Source organism: Crocodylus siamensis, chromosome 4 (genome assembly GCF_052110815.1).
Source record: "Crocodylus siamensis isolate JL-2025a chromosome 4, ASM5211081v1, whole genome shotgun sequence".
NCBI classification, from domain to species: Eukaryota; Metazoa; Chordata; order Crocodylia; family Crocodylidae; genus Crocodylus; species Crocodylus siamensis.
Genome location: NC_143398.1, coordinates 85,726,323 through 85,749,994, shown reverse-complemented (window position 1 = coordinate 85,749,994; position 23,672 = coordinate 85,726,323). Strand labels below are relative to the sequence as shown.

Genomic DNA, 23,672 nt, shown 5'->3' with positions numbered 1-23,672 from the left:
AGATGATGGCCGATGGCTCTGGAATCACAGCTGCCAATTCCCTCAGCAACCTTGGGTGCATCCCATCCAGCCTCACAGACTTGTATATGTCCAGCTTTTCTAAATAGTCCCTTAACCTGTTTTTTCACCACTATTGGCTGGTCACCTCCTCCCCAAACTGTGCTGCCAGGTGCGTTACTCTTGGAGCTGACCTTGCCTGTGAACATGGGTGACTGATGCCTCCCAGGGCACTAGATCGCTAACTGGGGTGGGGGGGAGGATCCCACAGCGGTCAATCACTGACTGGGGGGGGGGGGGGAGTTCCCCAGTAGCCAATTGCCAAGCCAGCAGCAAAACTGGCGAAACCAGAAGTGCGCTTCCAGTGGCACTTCCAGTTTCGCAGCTGGCACTTCTAGGGGGTGCACAGCCAATCTCAGGGGGTGCACATGTACCCCCTACATGTCACCAATGCCTGTGAAGACTGGGGTGAAAAAGGCATTAAGTACTTCAGCCTTTTCTGCATCCTCTGTCACAAGGTAGCCTCCCCGTTCAGTAAGGGACCCATACTTTCCCTGATCTTCCTCTTGTTACTGACATACTTGTAGAAACGCTTCTGGTTACCCTTCAATCCCTTGCTAGCTGCAACTACAATTGAGCTTTGGCCTTCCTTAGTTCACTCCTGCATGCCTGAGCAAGACTCTTATACTCCTTCCTAGTTGTTTGCCCAAGTTTCCACTTCTCATAAGCTTCCTTTTTGTGATTTAGTTTACTGAAGAGTTCCCTGCTAAGCCAAGCTGGTCTTCTCCCACACTTGCTGGTCTTCCTGCACATAGGGATGGCTTGTTCATGCACTGTCAGTAAGACTTCTTTAAAGCATGGCCAGCTCTCCTAGACTCCTCTCCCCCACAGACTGGCTTCCCAGGGTATCCTGCCAATGAGTTCCCTGAGTGAGTCAAAGTCTGCTTTTCTGAAGTCCAGGGTCCTTATTCTGCTGCTCTCCATCCTTCCTTTCCTCAGGATCCTGAACTCAATCGGCTCATGGTCACTACTGCCCAAGTTGCCATCTTCTAGTACATTCCCCATCAATTCTTTCCTGTTTGTAGCAGCAGGCCAAGAAGAGCATGGCCCCTAAATGGCCACTCCAGCACTTGCACGAGGAAGTTGTCCCCAACGCTGTCCAAAAACTTCATGGATTGCCTGCGCACTGCTGTATTGCTGTCCCAGCAGATGTCAAAAGTGACTGAAGTCCCCCACAAGAACTAGGACCTGTGATCGAGAAACTTCTGCTAGCTGTTTAAAGAAAGCCTCATCTACTACTTCCTCCTGATCTGATGGTCTATAGCAGACCCCCAACTACAACATCATCCTTGTTGCTTTCCCCTCTGACCCTAACCCAGAGACTTTTGATAGGCTAGTTTCATACTGGAAGAAACTCTGTGCAATCATATGGCTCTTTTACATGAAGTGTAACTCCTCCTCCTCCTCTTCTCCCCTGCCTGTCCTTCCTGAATAGTTTGTATCCAATCCATGCCAGTGCACCAGTCATGTGAGCTCCCACCAAGTCTCTGTTATTCCAATCATGTCATAGTTCTGTGACTGTGGAAGGACTTCCAATTCAGCCCTGGCCCTACTGCCTGGGCACCCCGACCCATCCACTTTGCACCCACCATCAGGGGCAGGACCCACATGGGCAGGGCAGATGGGATGGGGCTGCAGGTGGACAGGGAGTGCTGTCCAGGAGCAGGATGGGCTGGTGGGGCTGGGATGAAGGGGCGGTGACCGTGCAGTGCTGGGGCCCATGGTAGAGCCATGTTCTGCTGCCCAGACATTCTTGTCCATCGACAGGACCATGCGGGAGCAGACTGCAGCTGCCCCAGGCCACAGCCCCATATTGTCACCATCCCAAGATCGCAAACCTGGCCCCCCTGGCCTGCTCCCGGATGCAGCTCCCTGCCTGCCCATGGCCTCATTCCATCCACCTGGTCATGCGCCCTGCCTGCACAGGTCCTAGCTAGTCTCCATGGAAACCCCAGGATTGTGGGGCAGTGACAGGATTATAGTATTGTTTTAGAGCTGTGATAGTCCAGAGAACATGTGAGAAGCAAGGTTTGGTAATATCTTTTATTGTATATATTTTATCGGAATTGGTCTAATAAGAGGTATTAACAAACAAACCTTGCTTCTCAAGTATACAAACCACACTTATTTACACAATTCCCTATTCTAAGTCAGTCTATACTGCATGAATAATGAATTACAATGTAAGAAACCTGTATTACCTGGGGATCCATTTGGCTTTTGGAAGCGAATATTAGAGTTAGATTTAGAAAGCTACAAGGAAGGGAAAGAGTGGCACATTAAGAGCAAACAGCTGAAGGCTTCTGGAGCCTAGCCGTGATGGAAGGAGGGAGCTGGCCCTGGACCATTGGCAGCATAAGAGAGAACAGGAAACAATTGCAAAGAAGGACACAAAGCTGAGGCTGAGAATGATTAATGATCCTAAAGACAGGAACAAGTTTAAAAAAGCGAGCTTGGCAATGGCCAAGAACAGGTTAGGATTTAACAGAGTCAAGGTGGCACAGATCATTTTATATATGTGAAGTTTCCAGTGAAGTTGAGAATCAGATTGCTGAAATACATGGATTTGCAGAGACAGATCTAGAATGAAGAATTCTGCACATCCTTAACAACACAGCTAATGATTTATTCCATTAAAATTCCTCTTTACCATGTGCATCACTTCAGTCATATACCACTGGGAGCAAAATTATATCTAAACAAACAAGTTTATTATTATTATGTCATTCAGTCAATAAAAGACTTTTGTCTAGTTCCCTAGATTTAACAAAGAAGCCTCTCTGGTGTCTTTATGCAGAATGTGTCTTCCTACTGTGAAGGAATCACCCTTCCAGGAGCATTAATTAAACATACTTCAGGTAAGCACTTATTTACATGTGGAAATTAAATACATAAGAAAATGAATTAATGTTATTATTAAAAATATTGACTTACAGGGCTAAAAGGAAAACTAATGTGCCAGTTCTCATGTCATGAAAATTAAAATGCATTTCATACAGATGTGTGCATTTTCACATCAAGAGAAACTAATTTGAAATAATTTAAATCACTGGCAATTCATCCTTTTAAAATCTAAAGTTGTTAGTGCATTTTATAATAATAAAAGTAAACCATATCTAACATGTAGTTTAATTATCTCAAGGAAAAAAATGATAAGGATAAATTCTTGTACTCTTTAAGCAGTAACACAGAACAAATAGTGCATTGCTCTGATACATTATCACTTTTTATCAGTTGACATCCAGTATATTTCTGATTATAAAAACATACCTGAAGTATAGTGTTTCAGTTACATGCAGGCCATGTACAGATGTTTACATTTTACTGGAAGAATCACCATTCTCCTGGTAGCATGAATGATGCGTGCCCCCAGAGGCTGGGGGGGGGCACAGCAACCATGTCAGCGACTACCCACAGATGCCTCCAGCAGCACTGACTGGTGAGGGCAAGCAGTGATCAGCGAAGGCGTAGGGGGCAGTTGTTTCTGCCCTTCCTAAAGACTGGGAAGGAAGGGAGGAGCAGCTGCCAGGTGTTCCCCATCTTCTTCTCATACTGGAGTTCCTGATGTGAAATGGGCAGGGGCTTTGCTGCACCACTCCTTCCACTTGGCTGCTGCACATTCCCAAGAGTTCCTGGTGTTAGAAACAGGTAAGGGCTCCTGGTGTGCAGGAGCCAAGCAGAAGAAACAGTGGGGCAAAGCCCCAGCCCAAACACAGGGAATGGTGCTGCCCCCTAACTGTTTCCCCTTGCCCCGCCCTCCCCCCCCACGGCACTACTTGGGCAGTGGAGGTGTTGATTCATAAGTCAGCAGAGCTGGGAACTAAGCTTGCGAGGGTCTCTGCGCTTTGCCCTGCTACACCACAGGTGTGTGGAGTGGGTTGGGGTTTTGCCTTGAGGCTCAGTCTGCTCAACTCCCAGGTACTGGGACCCAAACAAAAGGGAGCAGCACTGTAAGCCCCTTTCCTGATTCTCACATTGGATTCTCATCAATCCAAGGCTGGGAGGCCTGGAGCAGCTCACATTGTTCGCAGACTGGGGTGATGCCAGTCCTGGGAAGCCACAAAGAGCAGGGGAGAGGGGGCTGTTGCAGACTGAGCATCTATGCTGCTCTCTCTCCTGGAATCATTTCTATGAATGTCTGTACATGGCCTTAATAATTAATAAAACAACTATTAAGAACACTTGAACCTCTTTTTCTGAAACTTCAATCTTAATCATTACTTTGCAAAAACAGATCCCTTAATACTAAAAAATAATGTAGGTGTAATGTATGCTGCTTGTTACAGTATTCTGGTTTCTGAAACAACAAACAAACAGGTTGCAGAGAGGACAGGCTAGGGAGCTGAGGCTGCAGGGAGGGAGGCAGAAGCAGTGGGAGCACAGGTAGAAGCTACAGGTTAGGGCCAGAACCAAAGCCACAGCAGCTGTCTGACTCCCTGCTGTCTCATACTCAAATCCAAGACAAGGGTCTCTCCCATGTTAAATGGGGGGGGGAAAAATACCTTCTATTTGAGTAAACAGGGTAAATCTTATTTGTAAACTTCTTAAATAGCATGTGTTGTATTCTAAGGATAAATCTCGCTTTGTTGGTGAAGATTTTATCTGTAAACAGACATAATTGGGCTCAATATGAAGAAATATGGTACAATATGAATCTTCTGTTAAGTTTATAGGTTGATTTGTTTGTGGTTTAGTATCCTTTAAATGTATATGTATATTTGTTAACTGGCTGTATGTAATGTCAAGCTCTCCCCTTCCCCTAGTCTCTACTAAACTTATAGGATGTATGTTTAATGATCTATTTTGTAATACTCTGGTTTTGCTCCTTATTGTATATTACTTATTAGTGTATCATTTATTGTTTTTGTTGGTTTTATTTTATTGTTATTATATGAAACTTAATATTTATTACAGTTCCAAAAACCTTCTTAAATAATAAACTTGAAGCCTCAATAATTCAACAGAACAACTTTGGGTAGAATGCTATTTCCCTTTGTGCATCTCAATGGAAGTTTTCTAGTCATAAGTGCCACAAAGCCCACCACTAGATGCAGACAGGAGAATACCATTTCACCCATAGATTATCAATAATAACACAAATTGAGTGGACTATCTGATAAGGACTTGCGTAACAATATATTACTTTCCATCAATATCCACCTATGGCAACCCAGACAAGTGGGTCTTAAGCAGCAGCATATGCAGATCAAAGTAAAACAAACTAAGGATTAATCTTCTAGAGGAAAGCTACTAGTGGAGGTCCTTGAGGATTTCTCTCAGGACCAAGTTCATTTAATATTGTCATTGATGGCCTAGGCACAGAAAGTAGGAAAGTGCTTATAAATATTAGCTAATGATGAAAAGATGGGAGTCAGATTAGAATCAATCCAGAATATCATAAAGGAAGAACTGGGTGGCTTGATGGTAGAAGTTACAGAATAGTATGAAATGTAATAGCACTAATTAAAAGGTTGGGCACTTTGAAAGAGAGAACAAAAATTTTTGCTATAACCTGAGCGCTCATCACTTGGAAACAAGAGAGGAGAGAGACACCAGAATATGATACAGCAGGGGGCAGACAAAATACAGCCCACCAGGCCATTCTATCTGGCCTGCAGGGCCCCTCCAAAAACCAATTATTACTGGCCCGCAGCTGCCCCTCTGAAAGCCAGCAAGAGGCAGACTTTCAGAGGTTGCATGCTATTGGACTGGGCAGGCTCCATGCTTCCACCTCTGTGGGGCTCCTGGCACTCCAGCTGGGAGCCCCATGTGGAAGCACCGAGCACGATGGCACACATGACTGGACAGCTGGTGAGTGTGAGCATCCTGCCTGCAGTGGTGGAAACCCCATATGGAGGCACAGAGCCAGCCCGACCTGGCCCAGCCCTGAGGCATGCATGTGTGGGTTGCAACAGAAGAAATCGCCAAAATGGGATGCTGAAATTCTGGGCAAGTCATTATCATCACTCGAAAAGAAAATCCTCCTAAGAATCTCCACGCAGGACAGACAATAGTTCCAATGCAAAGAACCCTATCTACTGAAGAAGATTCAGGACTTTATTTTTTTCCACACACAATATATATTTATGCCATACGAAAAATAATTTCAGAAACACGCACACAGTTCATTATACCAAATGAAGTTTTTAAAACAAAGAGTTCCATTTCATTAGCACCAACACTCCACATTAACAATGCCTAGGCTTGGCATGATTTTATTTTTTAATCAATAAACGTTGATCTCACCTGACACTCACAGACTGATGGACAACTAATTTCCATTAGTAAATCATCAAAATTTAAATAAAGGAATGTAAAAAAAAAATAATACAGGACAGAGGTAAGGCAATCACACACACACAAATGCAGAGCGGCCACTACAAGAGCTGTGCCGGTAAGGCCGAGGGGGCTGTGCCGGTAAGGCTGTGCTGGAGGATGTGGGGGAGGAGGGGCAGGGCTGATAGCACCCAGGAGCCCAGTGCCGCCAGCCCCTTGCCCTGCCCAGGCCCCTGCCCTGGCTGGGACTTAACTCCTGTGGAGCCCAGTCCAGCCTGGCCTCCATGGGAGTTTGGCTCCTGCCCCAATCATGCAAAGACAAGGAAGGGCCAGGCTGGGCTTTGCGGGAGGTTGGCTGCTGCATGATCAAGGTAGGGGCCAAACTCCCATGGAGGCTGGCCTGGACCGGGCTCCATAGGAGTTTGGCCCCTGCTGTGGCTGGGAGCTGGGCAGAGTGAGAGACCAGTGGCACCAGACTCCCAGGCACCACCAGCCCTGCCCCTCAAACCCCACCTCCCACTACAGTCTTACTGGCATGGCCTGCAGCTCCTGCCACATGCGTGGTCTGAACTGCAAGAGATACTGCTCTGTCTGTCTACAAAATGTATGCTTTATCGATTTATGGATATTTACTTTTTATATTACTAAACTGACTGCTCCCCACATCCCTAATTTTGTGCAATCCTGAAAATTTTAATTGATAAAAATTAAAATAAATGTGAAAAATAAATATTGATTTTAGCTTTCAAAATGTTTTAAAAATATTTTAAAAAATCTAATTCTGTCAAGCCTAACAATGCTCTAGGAAGGCCTAGGAATCCTTCTCATTTGACAGCAAACATATTTAAGCTTATGCATGACTCTGTAGATATCCACTAGATGTAAATTACAATAAGTTGATTCTGAATACAGCTATAAGTTATTACTGAAAATATGTTTCTTTTGCATGCAAATATGAAATATGAGAAAATACCTGTTAGTTAAATGACACCATTCACAGTATGGATCCTCTGCAGACAAACAATCTGAATGAGAAACATAATTACTGCAGTTTGCAACTTGTATTCTCCTCACCTAAAAAAAAAAAGAAAGTAGTACCATGCTGAATTATTTTGGTCCCTCTAAAAAGGCAGACTCAATGCTGTAAGAAACCCCACAATAATGTCTATTGTTTTAAAAATGATATGGCAATCTAGGCTGGCTCCCTCAATCTTTGCCTTGGCAAGTTTGTCTTCAGGTCCAAAATTTAACCTGTTTTGCAGAAGTGTTGTGTCAGCTAGCCAATAATTTCTTTTTCCTGTTTTTATTTACATATGGACTTTTACGCAAGCCCGTTTCATCTGCTATTTAGCTCTGCTGTGTTGCTTTCTCCCCCAGAGACCTGAGGAAGAACACTGTGGTATCTGAAAACTTGTCTATGTCTATCCCAACCATGCAGTTTGTTCAAAACTCCCTGCTATACTCAAGAAACTCCCTTGAGTTTGACTAAGTGTTTGATTCGATTGTTCCCATGTGTATCATAAATGGTAATGACAGAAATGCTAGAGTAGTTTGGTGAATCAGGATGATGAATTTTTTAGTTCAAAATCCAAGTTTTCAAACAATGAAATGAATATGCACCTAAAACTCTGTGTAAAATAATGCACTTATTATAGGCATTTCAATGCATGTACCAGGTAAGTGCCCAAGGAAATGGATAAAAATACATATAATTAACACATGCCTTTGAAATGTACAAATAAAGTTTACTGTCCATCAAGATATGCAAATGTGCCCATAATATTCCACACAGCCTTTTCAGATAAAAGAATATTAAATGATATTAAATGGATAATAAATGAAAAATTATTTATAATTTACAGAAATCTTCCAGATTAGAAATATTTGTTTATAAATTTGTTTCTTTGTCTCTGCTCAATCTCTTATTATTTCTTTTTCCCACCATGTACTACATGACCAAATTAATCTGACAGTCTCTAGGATATTCCAGGGTACAGATAAATGGGGTATTAGGATTGCCAGCAGGCTTAAATATCTACGCTCAACTTGAGAAATCTCATTTTATGGTCCATCCTGTTAAACCCCTAGAGAGGGTTTCGGAGCCATATTTATTCCTAAAGGTTGCTGTTCCTCCATAGTAATTTGTTCTTCCAACAAGATGAAAGAAAACCAAATTCTTGTGTGTGCAAGGATTTATATCTGTTCTTGTAGCAGTGAAATACTGCATCCATGAAAGAAGTTCTATAAGATCAGTGGGTGTCCCTACTGACCTGTAGTCATTTTGTTAAATTTTAGGGTAAAATAAATTATATTTTCAGTTGAGAAAAGATGTTATCGAAAGTAAAAAATATAGCCTACAGATGAAATCTTGCCGCACTGAATGGGAATTTTAATGTGGACTTCAATAAGGGCAGGATTACAAACCCCTAACTCCAGTGAAACCAAGTCAATGCCACAGCCTGCAAAGCAGAACAGCAAATTTGTGAGATTATGAAGGGACTCAAAAGAACCATATTCCCACAGAGCCTGTAAGCCTTCTTCATCAGTTGCTCTCCTCCAGTGTAGCACAAACACCCTGACCTCAAGACAGCCAGGGGTCTAAGCATGCATTTAACTTTAAGCACATGACTGCATCTCAAAAGGACCACATAAAGGCCACGGACAGGCATTCATTTCTACTGCTGCTAGAAATCTTCTCAGTCTTCTCAAGAGGGAAAGTACAGGCATTACAACCTGCGGACATTCCTCTTCTCCTGGCTCCTCATGCCTTCCCCAGTCACCTCCTGAACATGAGAAGAGTCCAGCTGTGGGGAAATACCCCTGACACCTTTCCTAGATCAAGATTCCCCTGGTCTGGAAAGTGGGCAGGTAAAGCTGCTCCGCTGCCACTGCTCTCCAAGTTTTCTCTGGACTAGAGGGACTCTGGTCTCGGGAAGGCTTGTGGGGGCAGTGGCCGCTTAACTCCACCCCGATCACAGGAATGCACAGGGCAAGCTTCTGCTCGACTCCTCCCACAGCATAGTTGAGCGTACAGGCATTCATTCTAGATAGAAGAGCACGTAAGCAGGAGAGATCTCCCAGGTGTCAAAGTGGAAGATCTTTCTCACATATGGGTCACGTTTCCTCCACACACAACTGTATGAACACTTCTATGTGGGTAATTTCTATTGGGAGAGCAATGATTCTCCAGGAAGGAATGTAAGAACTGCACATGGCCAAAGTCAAGCGTGTGTTTAAGTGCTTTGCTGGCTCAGAGCAACAGTGCTCAGCCCCATGTAGGACTGAGTGCCTTATGAGTTCTGCAGGACCAAACTGATTAACTGGAGTTTAGACAATCAAGGTTTGATTATTATTCCAATGAAAATACCTATGATATGACAGAAAACTTATTAAAGCCTTCAAATTTGCAGTTTAATAATTGTATTTGATGTTGTACCAACCTCATTAGCAGATGCCAAATATATGTAGTTACTATCCACTGGGTCAAGGGCAAGTTTGGGAAAAACTGGTGTTTCTTCTTCTATTTCATGTAAAATTTCAGGGCAATTCGGTTCCAGATTCTTGTTAAGAATAACCTAAAAATGTGAAATGTAAAATTAGTCACAAATCCCTTTACCAAGTGAACAGATTTAACGATAAATCTTTTCCCTGTCCTATTAACAGAGTGGAGGGCAAAAAGCGGCACAGTATGAGCTAAAGCCCAAAGTGTTATCAAGGTTTATGCCTATATTTTCCTCTTAGAAGACAAGGGTTCAGGTCCTACTTTGCATAGTGGAAGAGATCAAGGGATCTGCCCCTTAAATCCAAGTTCTCACAGAGACAAAGAACCTCTGCCTTCATACTCCTGGGTTCCTGCAGCTCCTCCATGCTGCAGCTCCTGTAGTAGATGTGTTAAAAGGAACTTGCTCCCCTGGCCTCTCCTTTAATCAGGAATCCCCTTTGTGGTAAAGTTTCATAACATTTAAAAGGTTTCCTTTTTATGTTATTACCCATTGCCTCAAAAACAGCAGCTATTTTGCCTTCTGGCCTTTGGGACTATGCTTGCGAGTTGCTATTTCCCTTTTTGGCTCACTCAACTCCTATCCACAGCTTCTGACTCCCCTTCTATGTTAAGCAGCACACTAGCATCAATACAGACTTTGGCTTGAAAACTAAACAACCCAGATGGGTTTGTGGTCTCCACTGTGCTAGAGACACATGTAAGCCTTCAGTTTTATACCTTTATCATTGTAAGTATATTGCGATCAAACAAGAAAAAGATTTTCATGTTGTATTCTATCCATTCCAGCTGCCTACTTAATAAAAAAAAAATAGTCACCCCTTGCAGTGTAGATAGGAAATGCACACACTTGCATTCAAGAACAAAATTCAGAAGATGTTAACCTGAATGCTTCAAAGTCTGATAATGAGATAATCTTATTTTCACTTCTAGGTTACTCATTCAAACAGCATAATCTTAATCATCAGCAGCAATGAAACAATCCTTCTGTCTTAGTCTCTAATGGACAGATATTCACAACACATGGCAGAGCTTAAAGACTGAAATCTAACAGCATTTGGTCTCCACTGGGAAAAATACTTTAAATCAACTGTGTTGCAATATTAAATTAAGGATTATAAGTAATATCCAGCAAATGCATACCTTTGTGGATTTTAAGAAGCCTCTTCTGAATATTATCTTGTTCTCTATATAAACTTATTTGCTCATTTGAGTTTTAGGAAGTTACAACAGTAATACTGCAGTTTATTTTGAAATAAATAGAAGAGAGCTGTCCAGGTGACAACTTTAGGTTGCAATACAATGCATGAAATAGAACACAGGAAACATTCTCTCATTAAAGTAGTATTAAAAAATACCACGTCACCAACCTTCAGTAACTGTCCATTACTTGTTCCCAAGAACACAACTATCTTGTTCAAAACGACAGTAGCATAAACAGCTGATAAATCAGAGCGAATCAAGGTCGGTGACTTTTTCACTGTCGGCACAGTTTCCTAAAATAGCAGACACAAGAGAAAAACATGACAAAATTCTTCAACCATACTGCAAAATGTATTTAAAAACAAAGGAATATTCCTTAGAAAGCTGTGCAATACCCTTCCTTCTACTTTTGGTGACACTGCTATTCTTAACAGGATTTTAATATAACATGTTCTTGGAAATGTGGACAGAATCAGAGAATCACAGAAAATTAGGGTTGGGAGGGACCTCAGGAGGTCATTTAGTCCAACCCCATGCTCAAAGCAGGACCAGCCCCAACTAGATCATTCCAGCCAGGGCTTTGTCATGCGAGGCCTTAAGAAACCTCCAAGGATGGTTCCATCAACTCTCAAAGGAACCTGTTCCAGTGCTTCACCACCCTCCTAATGAGAAAGTTTTTCCTAATATTCAACTTACACCTCCCTTGCTGTAACCTGAGACCATTGCTCTTTGTTCTGTCATCTGCCACCACTGAGAGCAGTTTCACTCCATACTCTTTGGAACCCCACTTCACATAGGTAAAGGCTGCTAATAAATCCCCCCTCAGATTGCTCTTCTGCAGACTAAATAAACCCTCAGCCTCTTTTCATAAGTCATGTGCCCCAGTCCCCAAACCATTTTTGTTGCTTTCTGCTGGACTCTTTCCCACTTGTCCACATCCTTTCTATAGTGGGGAGCTCAAAACTGGACATACTACTCCTATTCCAGTTGTGGCCTCACCAGAAAGATGTGTCCATCTTCTTGTAATAGTTTATAACAGGGCTTTTCAACTTATTTGGGTCAGTGTACCCCTTGTGGCCAGATGCGGAGCAGTGTACGCCTGGCAGCCAGACATAGACCTGGGAAGAGGGAGGGTGGCACACAGCACCATGTGGGATTGGGCGGGGGGCAGCGTGCGGCCAGATAAAGGGCAGTGGCACCCACCGTGTGACAGTTTTCCCTGTCCCCTGTGTCCAGCCGGGTCAGTGATGCCTGCACACAAGAGCAGGGTGATGCATAGTGGCACTCTATCCCTGCCCACTCATGCATACCTCCTAGAGCCATCTCAAGTACCCCGCGGGGTACACGTACCCGCGGTTGACAACCCTTGGTCTATAGACCCATCCTGGGCCTCTTTCACGTCCACAATGATTTTAGCCATTGATTTCAATGGGAAGAGGACTGGCCTACTGTGAAATATTCCATATGTTAATTTGTCATAAAACAGTTTCTTGTAATGCAAATGTTAGTACTAAATAATCACTAACCTAAATGGACAGGGAAAAGAAGGCTCCAGGTCTGCATAGCTATTTGTTCCTTCAAACACTAGATATGAAACCTGTTACTGAGTCTATGCTTTTGGCCACTGGTATACATATCCACTCTTGCTGTATACTGAGAAGCTGACCTGCTGTTTTTAAATCTATAATGTCTAGTTCTGTTATAAACTGCTGGTTTTCATTCTAAGCAACCTGTCATATGGCCCCCAGGTGTGTTACACACACCACTGAACCCTAATTCATCCTGAAGTATGTTCAAAAGTCCTGATTAACACCTACAGCTACTCCATGTATAGCGAGTGTAGTTTCAAACAAATACATTTGGTGTTCTTTTTTTCTTATCAGAAAGTGCAGTGCTTTACCCTTCCTTTTTTGATTTCTTGCTTTACAATTAAGGAAGCTGAGACTTATATTGCCTACCACTGGAATACAAAAACTAGAAAAGGTACCCTGCTATTTGTGATAGGGTTAAATATAGCATTAGTAAAAACAGCATTAAAGATAGCTTATTCCCTTCTTTTTCTCTGCATCCTTACTCCATTATGATAAAATTCAAGTTTTAAAGGATCTATTTAATTTAGATCTGATAAAAATTATGAAGTACAACTATAATGTATTAGAAAAATGCTTTAATCAAAATTATCATATTAGCAAACTGCTCTAATGCCAATGTAAGAGTTACACTACAATGACTGAAAAGAGTGTTTGGCTCAAAGTCAGTACCAAATTGATCACCCAGGTACATCCATTTAGAAGCTGCAATACCTCAATATTAGATGTGTGATACAAATATACAGGGGCAGGCACAGGAATCCCACATTTGGTACTGACTTTGAGCCTAATATTGGGAACCAGAGAGAAAATTGGGCACCTCAGCTCCCTGCACAAAGTATCAGGAGAGTTGGGCACTTCAAATGGAGACTCAAAGCAAAAAGCCACCTAGAGCAGCAAATAGAAAGTGCTGAACATAATAGTGTTTCTGAATCCCCACCCCATACCAGAACTTAGCACCTGACTCTGGGCTGTATCTCCATTCATCCAGGATGGAGAATGCCTAGTCTCTCTTTAGAGGGTAGGCACCTGATTGATCATTGGTAGTAGTAGCGTCACCCAACTTTTTCATGATTGCCTTGTTTCCTAATTCCACTTGCCCTGGAGCTTGGAGATCTCAGCTTGTGTGGATTCAACTCCATATATATCCTTTCTTCCATGATATGGCTCTAACCACAAAGTCTATAAGCTAGTTTGGGTGAAAGGCAGGGAACCCCTCCAGTGCCCCATTTCTGTTGAAGCTGGACCAATGGAAAGCAAGGAAAGCAAGAGATGGGGCCACAAGGAGAACAAGCAAAAGAACCTAATTCTGTAGCCCACTGATGAAGACGCACACACATTTCATATCGATTAGAAAACAGAAATAACCTGAGGTCAAAGCCTCTAACCCAGGTCTCCCAACTCTCAGCAGAGTGTCCTAAAACTAGAGTACAGAGTCACACTTCCTGTTGCTTACACTCCTTCTGGTCCCACCACTGCTGCATTCTTGTCTGTCCAATATTCAACTTCAACAGGAAACATGAGACTACTCCCCACCCAGATTGTTCTATACCCTGGTGTTTGGGGCATTTTCCTGGGATGTGGGAAAAGTGGCTCTTGATCCCACCAAGCTATACTGGCCTGGAATCCAAGTCTCCAACCCCCTGAGTGAATGCTGTAGCCACTAAATTCACACACAACTGTTTGGTGGCAGTGGCACTTCCACCAACCATTCTTTCGAGCTAAAGTAATTGTGGCAACTGAGCTCTGTGCCAAACAGTGCTGTCAGTGTCAAGTAAGTATGCTCAAAGGATGTTTTTATGGCTGTCCTCTGGGAAACAGGCAGTTTAGCTACTGCCCCACTACCATTCTAGATGACAAATGAGTTTTGCTAGGAGTTAGGCTCCTAGGGCACTTACACATATGCAGACAGACTGCTCCGATGCGCTGGAAATCCTGTGCATCGCAGTAGACTTGATTGAGTCTACTGGAGTGCACAAATTGATGCGCTCTGGCAGCCTCATGCGTCATGCGTATCAGCGGTGCAGCACATCTCCATGCTGAGAAAATGGCAGTAGGGCACTTTGAAATAAAACACGTTCAATGTGATTTAGTTCAAAGCACCCCACTGCCATTTTCTCGGCGTGAGGATGTGCTGTGCCACTGATCCACGTGACACACAGGCACTTTTAATTAGTGCAGCTCAATAATTAAAAGCACCTGTTGTCACATCAGGATCACATGTAAAAATGCCCCTAGGTGCCCAGATTACGTCACTTTTGTGTATATGCCTAGGGAACTTTACAATCCAAAATGTAGGTGCCTCCTGAATTTTGGGGCTGCTGGAGTGGGGTCATTCTGGAACAGTGTTTGGAATGTAGGTGCATTAGGAGATTCTCTTTATATCAGGCAAACAATGTGCAATCTATTATTAGCTGTAATATATATGCCGTAATATATAACTGAACTATAATACAGTCCAGAGATGCTAGTCAAGAACAAAAGCTCTCCTGTGCTCAGTGTTGTTGAACCACCTGGTAAGAGACATTCTTTTCCCCAATTTCTTACAAGCTAAAGCATTGCACCTGCAAGCTGTTACTTGTAGGTGGATTCGTGATGTGAATGTAGCCTTATCACAAATCTAACTAGAGCCACTGGAATATTTTGGCACATCTTGGTCAGGCAAAGAAAGGGTAAATGGAAGCAATAAGACCCCACCATACAGAAAAGTTAAGTGACCTCCCATGTTCCCACACCAAACCTGTGACACAGCTAGCAACTGAGCTCAGATCTCCTGGGTCCAAGTCCAATAATTTAACCACGAAACCATCTGCCTACAAAAGAAGGTTTTTCCCTACAACTTAAATTAACTCATCGTTAAAATATCTTTCTGTAACGTAAATGATTTATTTTTAATTAACTCAGAAGGCATATTTTGAGGGAAAAACTTGGTATTTAAACAAAGAGATATCTGTATACAAAAGGAAAAAAGGAGACAGTCATGTACTAGTATAGAACTGAAATAAATCAATTTAGGCATGAGACTTCTGTACAGTGGACTTTTGCTTTAGATAATTATAATCACATGGTTTTCTTATCTTAAGAAAAAAAGTGAGTTGACCTTTCCTTTTCAGTACATCACAAGATTTATATGACAAGCTTCAACAGTTGGGATGTGTAGTGAGTTTTGGTTAAAGCTGAGAACTGAGGAAGTCAAGACCTGCTTTAAGATTTGATTTCCATGACCATCATCATTTTTTCAGAGTGCATTCAATGCAGGGTAACCAAGTTATTCTAGGTGCCTTGAAGAAGTTATTTAGACCTTGGAATTAAATAACCCAAACACTACGGTAACTGAGAGTGACTTTATATCATCCTCTCCAACTGACTCAAGAAGCAACACCAACAAGTTTGACAGTACCAGCTCAGTTCTTCTGGTCAAAGAAGGCGTCACAGCTACATCACATTTGTGTAGCTAGAAAAAGGGGAAACTGATTAGCTAGGCCACCAAAACAATCAACCAAAAAATGCCCAGAACTCTTTTGCAATCTATTTTCTAGCTTGCCCACTGTCTTCAGGATGTAGCAGCTGCTACTCCTTTCATTGCTCCCACCCTTTTTATCACATGCATTTATATTTTAACCATCTCTCTTACTCATTGACTGTGACTAATGGGGTTACAGCACTGCAGGACCTTCCCAGGCCTCTTCTGTCTTAACCAAAATGTGTTTTGATTCATTTACAGACTGAGCTTCCTTTATATGGTAGTGGTCACTTTCTTTTCTTGTCCCTCTATCCTGTCCAACATAGCTGCTCATTGTAGTTCTTCAATCCCATGCTGCTCAAGCTTCTCTGCTTCCAACCCCCCCCAACCTAGATGTCTCCTGAATTAATTTTGACCCTGTGTTTCAATCATTTCTCCCTCAAACACATTCTATTTGTGATTTCTTCCCCTAGGAGTCCAGCTGCTGTTGCTTAATTTATGCCTTTATTTTCTGCCTTGATTTCATTTAAGTACTGTTTGATATAACCTCCTGGGGGTCAGGATGGTTTTTCCCTGCTTGTGTGGCAAACTTATTGCAGCAGATCATTAAGTACACATATGGAATTGGATCCTTAGAAGGTGTAAGAAGCAACAGCTCCACTAACTTTCATTGGAGCCATATTTATTTATGGCTACCAAGAACCTGGCCAATTATTCTACATTTATTTTACTGCTCTACAGTCAAACAGGGTCAACATCATGTTCTCAGTGTGAACTAGCATCAAGTAGGCAATAGACTCCCTTTCCTTTAATATAATTAATTCCCTCAAAATAATTAACTAGTAAACATTTCCACTTAGAATTAGCTCCAGGTAAATCAGAGAATCAGGTGAATCAGTTTGTTGTCCTAAGCTAAACATATTCTAATTATCCCCATGAAAGTTTCAAGACTGAACTGTAAAAAAAAAAAAAAAATCTGTCTAAAACATTACCATAGTTCCCCCCCATACTACAGTAGGAAATGAAGCAATCCAGCCAGGACTTCACAAGAAATGAATAGCAAAAGACAGTATTTGGGCAATGACATGACTTGTTTTTTTACTGAGTTAAGAACTTGGAACTTGCCTTTCCTTCTAACTTAACTATTCCCACTCATCTGCTGCATGATTTCAAGGAAATTAATCCTTCCTTCCACAGTTCTTTAATACACTCTCAAAAGTTTCAGGCAAAAACACCTGGTCAAGCCAGATGGCTCAGAGCTACTCTTTTGTTGAAAACTGATTATTTCAGAGCTTACAGGACTCCTGCGGCTTAATTCCCACACCAATAGAGACATATTGAGAAATCATCACAGCTAGGGACAATGTTGGTAATTTCCTATAGCAATGTCAAGTTAAATATACTGGCTATGGAAGCCTATTCTTCTGTCAGACAGCAGATGTGATACTGTCAGTCTGGTAATCTACAAAGGATAAAAAGGCTACTAAAAAATTCATTACAGGTACAATCCTGACTCCAAATGGCTTTTAAACAACTTACAAATCTTTCCTTAAAAACAAAAGACTTTGACTCCTAACAGACAAGCTATCACTCAAGTGAAAACATCATACCTGGAAGTTAAAGAAACAGATTCTCCATTCACGGTAATGGGTACTGCTTTACTAATTCCAGCACTCTGACTTCAAGAGACCCGTGCCAATTTACAGTAGCTAAGAATGTCACTCAGCATTCCCAAATTATGTCTCAAATTCAGGGGCAGGTACTGCACATCATCAACACATTCATTTCCAAAGAACATATGGGCAAAAGTATTGAGAAGCCTACAGTTATAACTCTGTGGCTGTATTAAACAGACAGCAATCTAATAAGGGCTTTTCTCATTCACTATTTACTACAGACAATGAGACTGTAATATTTAATGCTACCTTTAAACCCAATACTAACACCACAACACAAATTATGTTTGGCAAGTGCTGCAATGCTGCACCAGGCAGCACGTGCACACAAGACCAGGTCTGGCAAGGTGCTGAGAAATCTGGCCTCACTCCAGTAAAGCACTAACATCCATGCTTAACTTTCAATACAGAAGTAATTTCTTTGAAGTGAATGGAACTGCTGCTGCCCATAAAGTTAAGAATCGGCTTAAACTCTTTGCTGGATGGTATGCTGAGCAAGATGGATCCTTTGCACATTAATCAGAACCACAGCACCTTTGCTGTGATTAACAGCAATCAGGTGCTGGCAACAATCAGCAAATGAAAACAGCAATGTGTATATGGACAAAAAAGATTCACATCCAAGGCAGGCAGAGAGAGCTACAGCATGAGACTACTGTATGTTTTTTTCTGAAGGCTGAATTTACACCAAAAAAACAACCTCACACCCTGCACCAGGGTGGATAAAAATCTACGATTAAAAAAAAAAAATAGATTTTTTATTTAAATGAGGTTTTTTGATTTAATCATATTTTTATTTTTAAGAGGCTTTTAAAAAAAAACCTTATATAAAGATAGTTTTAATTTAAAATATGTTAAAGCTCAAAGATATCATCATGGAATAGGGATTATAACTTCTAATTACAGTATATATTATTTGAGACAATATATTCATGTAACCTTAAATAGGTCAAAACAGGCCATATTAGGGGCTCAGTCTTATGGGGTTCTCAGAGGCTCCCCAATAGATTACTAAAGATTCAAGAAACCACTATACCCAATGGGACAGGGTGCTCAGTCTAGAAGATCCCATTAAGCATTTTCTATGATTCTCTTTCTGTGATGCTTAGTTTCAGTTCTCAGACTGGATTTGTGTCTCCAAAGATAACATCCTTGTTAAGAACAGCATATGCAGATGAGAGATAACAGACCTGATTACCTACCCATCGACCCTCTTCTCCCTCTGCAAGTTTGTGTACACAAAGTCAAGCCCTCACCTTTCTCTGACAGTGCAAAGTTTCAAGAAGTTAAATGAATAAAAGATTTCAAACAACAAGAATGCATTTTTTGTAGAAAACCATGATTAAATTGAGGCTTCCTGACCAGTGATTTAAATCATGATTTAAACTGATTTGATTGAAATCAAATCCACCCCACCCTGCATAGAGATAATGTAATGTTGTGTCCTCGTGAACACACCTGCACCATCTTACACCATCTCATTCAGATCATGAATTGTAAAGATCACCGGGACTTGTAACATGCATATTTATGTATGAGAGCTTTCTGGCAGCCCTCTGTTCCAATGGGTTCCCCAGAGACAAGTTTTCTACATTTCCATTTCCAGGTAGTGATAACAGTACAATACGTTCATTTTGCCATGACTGTAGCTAGATATAAACACAGTTTTCTTAAAAGGGCTGGGGTGTAAGCTAAGTTTAAAACTACCACTGCCTGCACTTCTGTGATGCACCTGCTGTGTTGTGGCACATGGCTCTCCTTTATGACTGCTGCAAACAGTTTTTGAAACTCTATGTACTGACTGCCAGGTTATGCATTCAGTGTCTGCAGATTTTGAACCATTTTGCTTTTTTGACTCTCTCTGACTTGCTTTGGAAGCAATTTTTATACCCTTTCAAAAATGGGTAAGACAGGAATACCATTGGGATAAAATAAAATAACAGTAGTCAGGCAGGCATTATCCGCCTAAGCTTAGCAGCCCATCAGGATAGTGTTGGATACAGCACACCAGTTTCAGTAGCCAATGGTACACAAAGGAACGAGGTGGCCGGCAATGACATTTGTGCACCCCTGACTCTCCTGCTCAAGCAACCAAATACCCATTTACTTCAGCTGAAACTGAAGGGTCAACTGAAACTAGCCTTTCACATGAATCCAAAGCACAGCTCCACTTCACACCTCTAGGGCAGCACAATATTTTATTTACCGTACCCCTGCACCCTTCTTAATACTAATAAAGAACAATTCTTATTATTTTACAATACTGCATGGAAGTGGACACAATTTAACATCACTGCATTTTTGTAACACAATCACTGATATTGTTTAAATGAATCTCAGGGTCCTTTTCAAGTTATGGGCCTGATATCAAAAGTCAAGCAGTGATGGTAACTACTTCTTCTCAAGGAGTTCCAACCAACGTAACAGCATTGGTCAGTGAAGGACGGGTTATAATGGAGAAGGGGCACAAAGGCTGCAGAATCCCTGGTGCTTGGAGGTTGCCAGGGCTCTCTTTCTGGAAGCCTGGTCCCCTGTGGCTGCCCCCATTACTTTCTCAGCCTTGTTCTATTAGCCACAGCCCTCAGGATATGCATGGAGAGAAGAAGGTCAGGGTTTCTGACATGCTGTTTTTGCAAGGCCACTCCTCATCTCATTCTGAATTAATTTTTCAGCTGATTTCCTCTGGTTGCCAGGAAACAGCAACCAGAAACTGCCACTCCTACCTTCCACTCCATGTGTGAATGCCTAACTGTTCAGAGGGTGGAGGCATGGGGACGGGGGAGGGGGCTGATTGGGGCTCTCCACAGGATAATTCAGGTAGGCTTCAGGACAGCCACAGCCAACACTTCAGTAGCCAGTGGTACACAAGGGAATGATGTATGCAAGGGAGCCCCAACAACCCTACCACCCGGCACTGTTGCTTTGTCTGCCTCAATCTGTTTGTGAGCCTATGCTGAAGCACAGAGGGGCCAGCAGCAGATACAAGCTATCTCACGCGCATGGAGAGCATCAGGGAGAGAGCAGGAAGCCTGGAGCATCAAGTTTCTCTTTGCCATCACCCAAACACCTCTTAAGGCCCCTGACTCAAGGTTACATATCATTCTGCAACCAAATGGTCACCCACACAATAAACTGAAACTGTGCAAAGCAAAGATCTCACCATGAACGGGTGAATGGTGCAATACATTCAGCCCGGCCATGCGTGCAAAGGAACACCCACACAATAGAAGGGGCAAGGCCACAAAAAAAGAGCTGCAGTACAACTCTGCAGCTGGCTTCTTCCAGCTGTCAGGTAGGCAGCTCACTGCACTTCATAGTGTCATGGAGAAGTCGGGCTGGAAGGGACTCCAGAGGTCACCTGTCCAACCCCCTGCCTAAGGCAGGGTCATTGCCATCCAAATCATCCCATAAAACCATAATCTAAACTCTATACATGCCTACCCTCAACCCTGACACAACACAGACATAACACAGCAGCCACAGGTAAAGCAGGGGAACAATGGCAGCCAACGTCCTACTTCCATGAAACGTTGACCTCGTGCCATCTGGCTTTAATACGAATGGGCAGTGAGGCCGTTCTGCCCCATGTGGTGGGGCACGCTTTACCCCTGCTGGCTGTTGGCCGGTGCCTTACACTTGCACACAGCCCTGCTGAAAGAGAAGTGGGGCAGAGGCCCCTCTCTTCACATGAAGGAGCGCTTGGTGGACCCAGGCCTGAAGAGGCCAGCCTGGCTCAGCCCCCCCAGAGCCCTGAAGGGAGCAAAGTGTAGACTCACGCAGCTGGAGGAGTAGAATTCGTTGGAGAGGCATTTCGGGCTAGCGTCCCGCAGGAACGCCAGGTCGAAGAGGCAGAGCGCAGTGTTGTCCCAGGCCGGCACAGCCCAGGCTGGCCGCTCTGTTTGGTTGGCAAAGACGCCAGCCCAAAACCCTTGCTGCGGCAGGATGCTGGAAGCCAGGATGTGGCCGCGGCAGCCGCAGCTCAGGCGCACCTGGGTAGGGGTGTGGAAGTGCCCTCTGCTGTTGAGCATCACCACGCTGGGTGGCCCGTGGGGCAGGCGGTAGTAGGGGAAGAAGAGATGCTCGTGCCATAAGAAAGCGTCCACAAAGTGCAGTGGTGTGTGGTTGTACTTGAGTAGGTCGAAGCTGTCGGTGGGTATCAGGTCCCCCAGGTTGCGGATGGTGAGCACGATCTTGGCCTGCGAGGGCACCAGGCCGCAGCTGAACGTCCCGTTCAGCAAGTAGGTGGCGGCCACGGCCAGGTAGTCGCCCGATTTGTCCCCCCCGGCCCAGCTGAAGACGACACCGGCCGTGGAGCCGCGAGGCAGGCAGCTCACCACCTCGCTCTGGTTGCGCTCCACCGTGAGCCCGCGGAGCACCTGGCAGGTGCCGCTGTGCAGCGTCCAGCCCGCGAGCAGCCTGTTGTCGGTGCCGTAGGGCAGCAGCAGCTTGCTGTGGGCGCCGGCGGGCTGCGCGCACTGCCCCGCCGGGCCCAGGTGCAGCACGCCCCGCTGCCGGCTCAGCGCCGGCTCCAGCTCGAACAGACAGCTGCCGCCCGCCGCCAGCACCGCGCCCGGCCGCACCGCCAGGCTCTCGATGTCGTGCGCCAGCTCCAAGCGCCCCGCCAGCAGCGAGTCCCCCGCCGCCGCCGCCGCCGCCACGGCCAGCAGCAGGGGCAGCGCCCGCGCCAGCGGGGGGCCCGCCGGCCGCCCCCTCCCCGCCCGCCTCATGCGCTCGGCGGCTGCCGCCCCGCGCCGCGCGCCTTCCGCCGCTGCCCCATGGCTGCGGGAGGGGCCGCGCCGCCGCCGCCGCCTGCCGCCTGCGGGCGGGGAGTTCCTCTCGCCGGCGGGGCCGGCAGTGGGCCGGGCTCCCGCCACAGCCCCGCTCGCTGCTGCCGCTGCCCGGGGAGCCCGAGAGGAGGCACCTGGGCGCAGCCTCGGCCCCCCGCCCCTCCGGGACAGCGTTGCAGCGGCTGCGCTCCCCGTGGGGGCTCGCGGTAGCCTGAGGTCGGTGGAGAGCCACGGGGCTAGATGGCGCCTTCCGGCCCCGGGACTCACGGACGGACTCTATGATCAAGTGGCCCTTGGAGCGAGTGGTTGCTGAGCCACAGTTTCCTCTGAGCTGCCTGTCACCTGGTTCTTTGATCGCAGGTCCCCCAGCTCGCCCCGGCACCGTCTGTGGCAAGGGTGGGCAAAGTAAGGCCGGGGGGCGGGGGCGGCCCGCCAGGCCATTCTGTCCGCCCGTGGGGCCCCCCAAAATTTAGAAAATTAATACTAACCTGCCCTGAGCTGCCTGCCACGCAGCCCTTGATGGCATGCTGAAACTCAGTAAGTGGCCTTCTGCCCACAATAATTGCCCGTTCCTGATCTGTGGGGTGCTTGCCCTCCATGCCCAAGTTGGGACTTGCACTGAAGTTTGGTGGTGGCCTCTCACCCCTTGCCGTGACTATGACACCATCAGCTTTGGGTGAGCCTGTCTATTATTGGAGCTGCCAAATCCAGGCACTTGGCTAATTTTACTGAAGTGTAGAAAGCGAGAGGAGGAGAGCTGGCATGGACTGCCAGGGTCATAGATTTCATAGACATTAGGGCTGGAAGGGACCTCGAAACATCATCCAGCCCAGCCCCCTGCCCGAGGGGCAGGAAGTCAGCTGGGGTCATAGGATCCCAGCAAGATAAGCATCCAATTTGCTCTTGAAGATGTTCGATGTAGGTGCTTGAACCACCTCCGCTGGCAGACTGTTCCAGACCTTGGGGGCTCGGACAGTAAAGAAATTCTTCCTTATGTCCAGCCTGAAAAGGTCTTGTAGTAGTTTATGACCATTCGACCTCGTCATCCCTTGGGGTGCTCTGGTGAACAAACGTTCCCCCAGCTCCTGGTGAACATCCCTGCTAAACTTATAGGTGGTCATC

At 44.7% G+C, this 23,672-nt stretch overlaps 1 protein-coding gene across 2 annotated transcripts in view; it reads right to left on the bottom strand.

Annotated features, from left to right (window-relative positions):
• The window catches only part of PLXNC1 (plexin C1), a 92,252-nt gene extending 69,534 nt beyond the window's left edge, over positions 1-22,718 (bottom strand). Inside the window, exons 1-4 of one of the 2 annotated variants that reach the window (XM_090042699.1) lie at positions 21,540-22,718; positions 11,203-11,328; positions 9,774-9,908; positions 7,307-7,407 (exon numbers count right to left, since the gene is read on the bottom strand). In XM_090042699.1, coding sequence (XP_089898825.1) covers positions 7,307-7,407; positions 9,774-9,908; positions 11,203-11,328; positions 21,540-22,490 — 1,313 coding nt within the window. In that variant the 5' untranslated portion in view covers positions 22,491-22,718. The remainder of the gene's footprint in view (positions 1-7,306; positions 7,408-9,773; positions 9,909-11,202; positions 11,329-21,539) is intronic. The other variant, XM_090042700.1, reaches the window with a different exon arrangement.
• Positions 22,719-23,672: the final 954 nt, after the last annotated feature.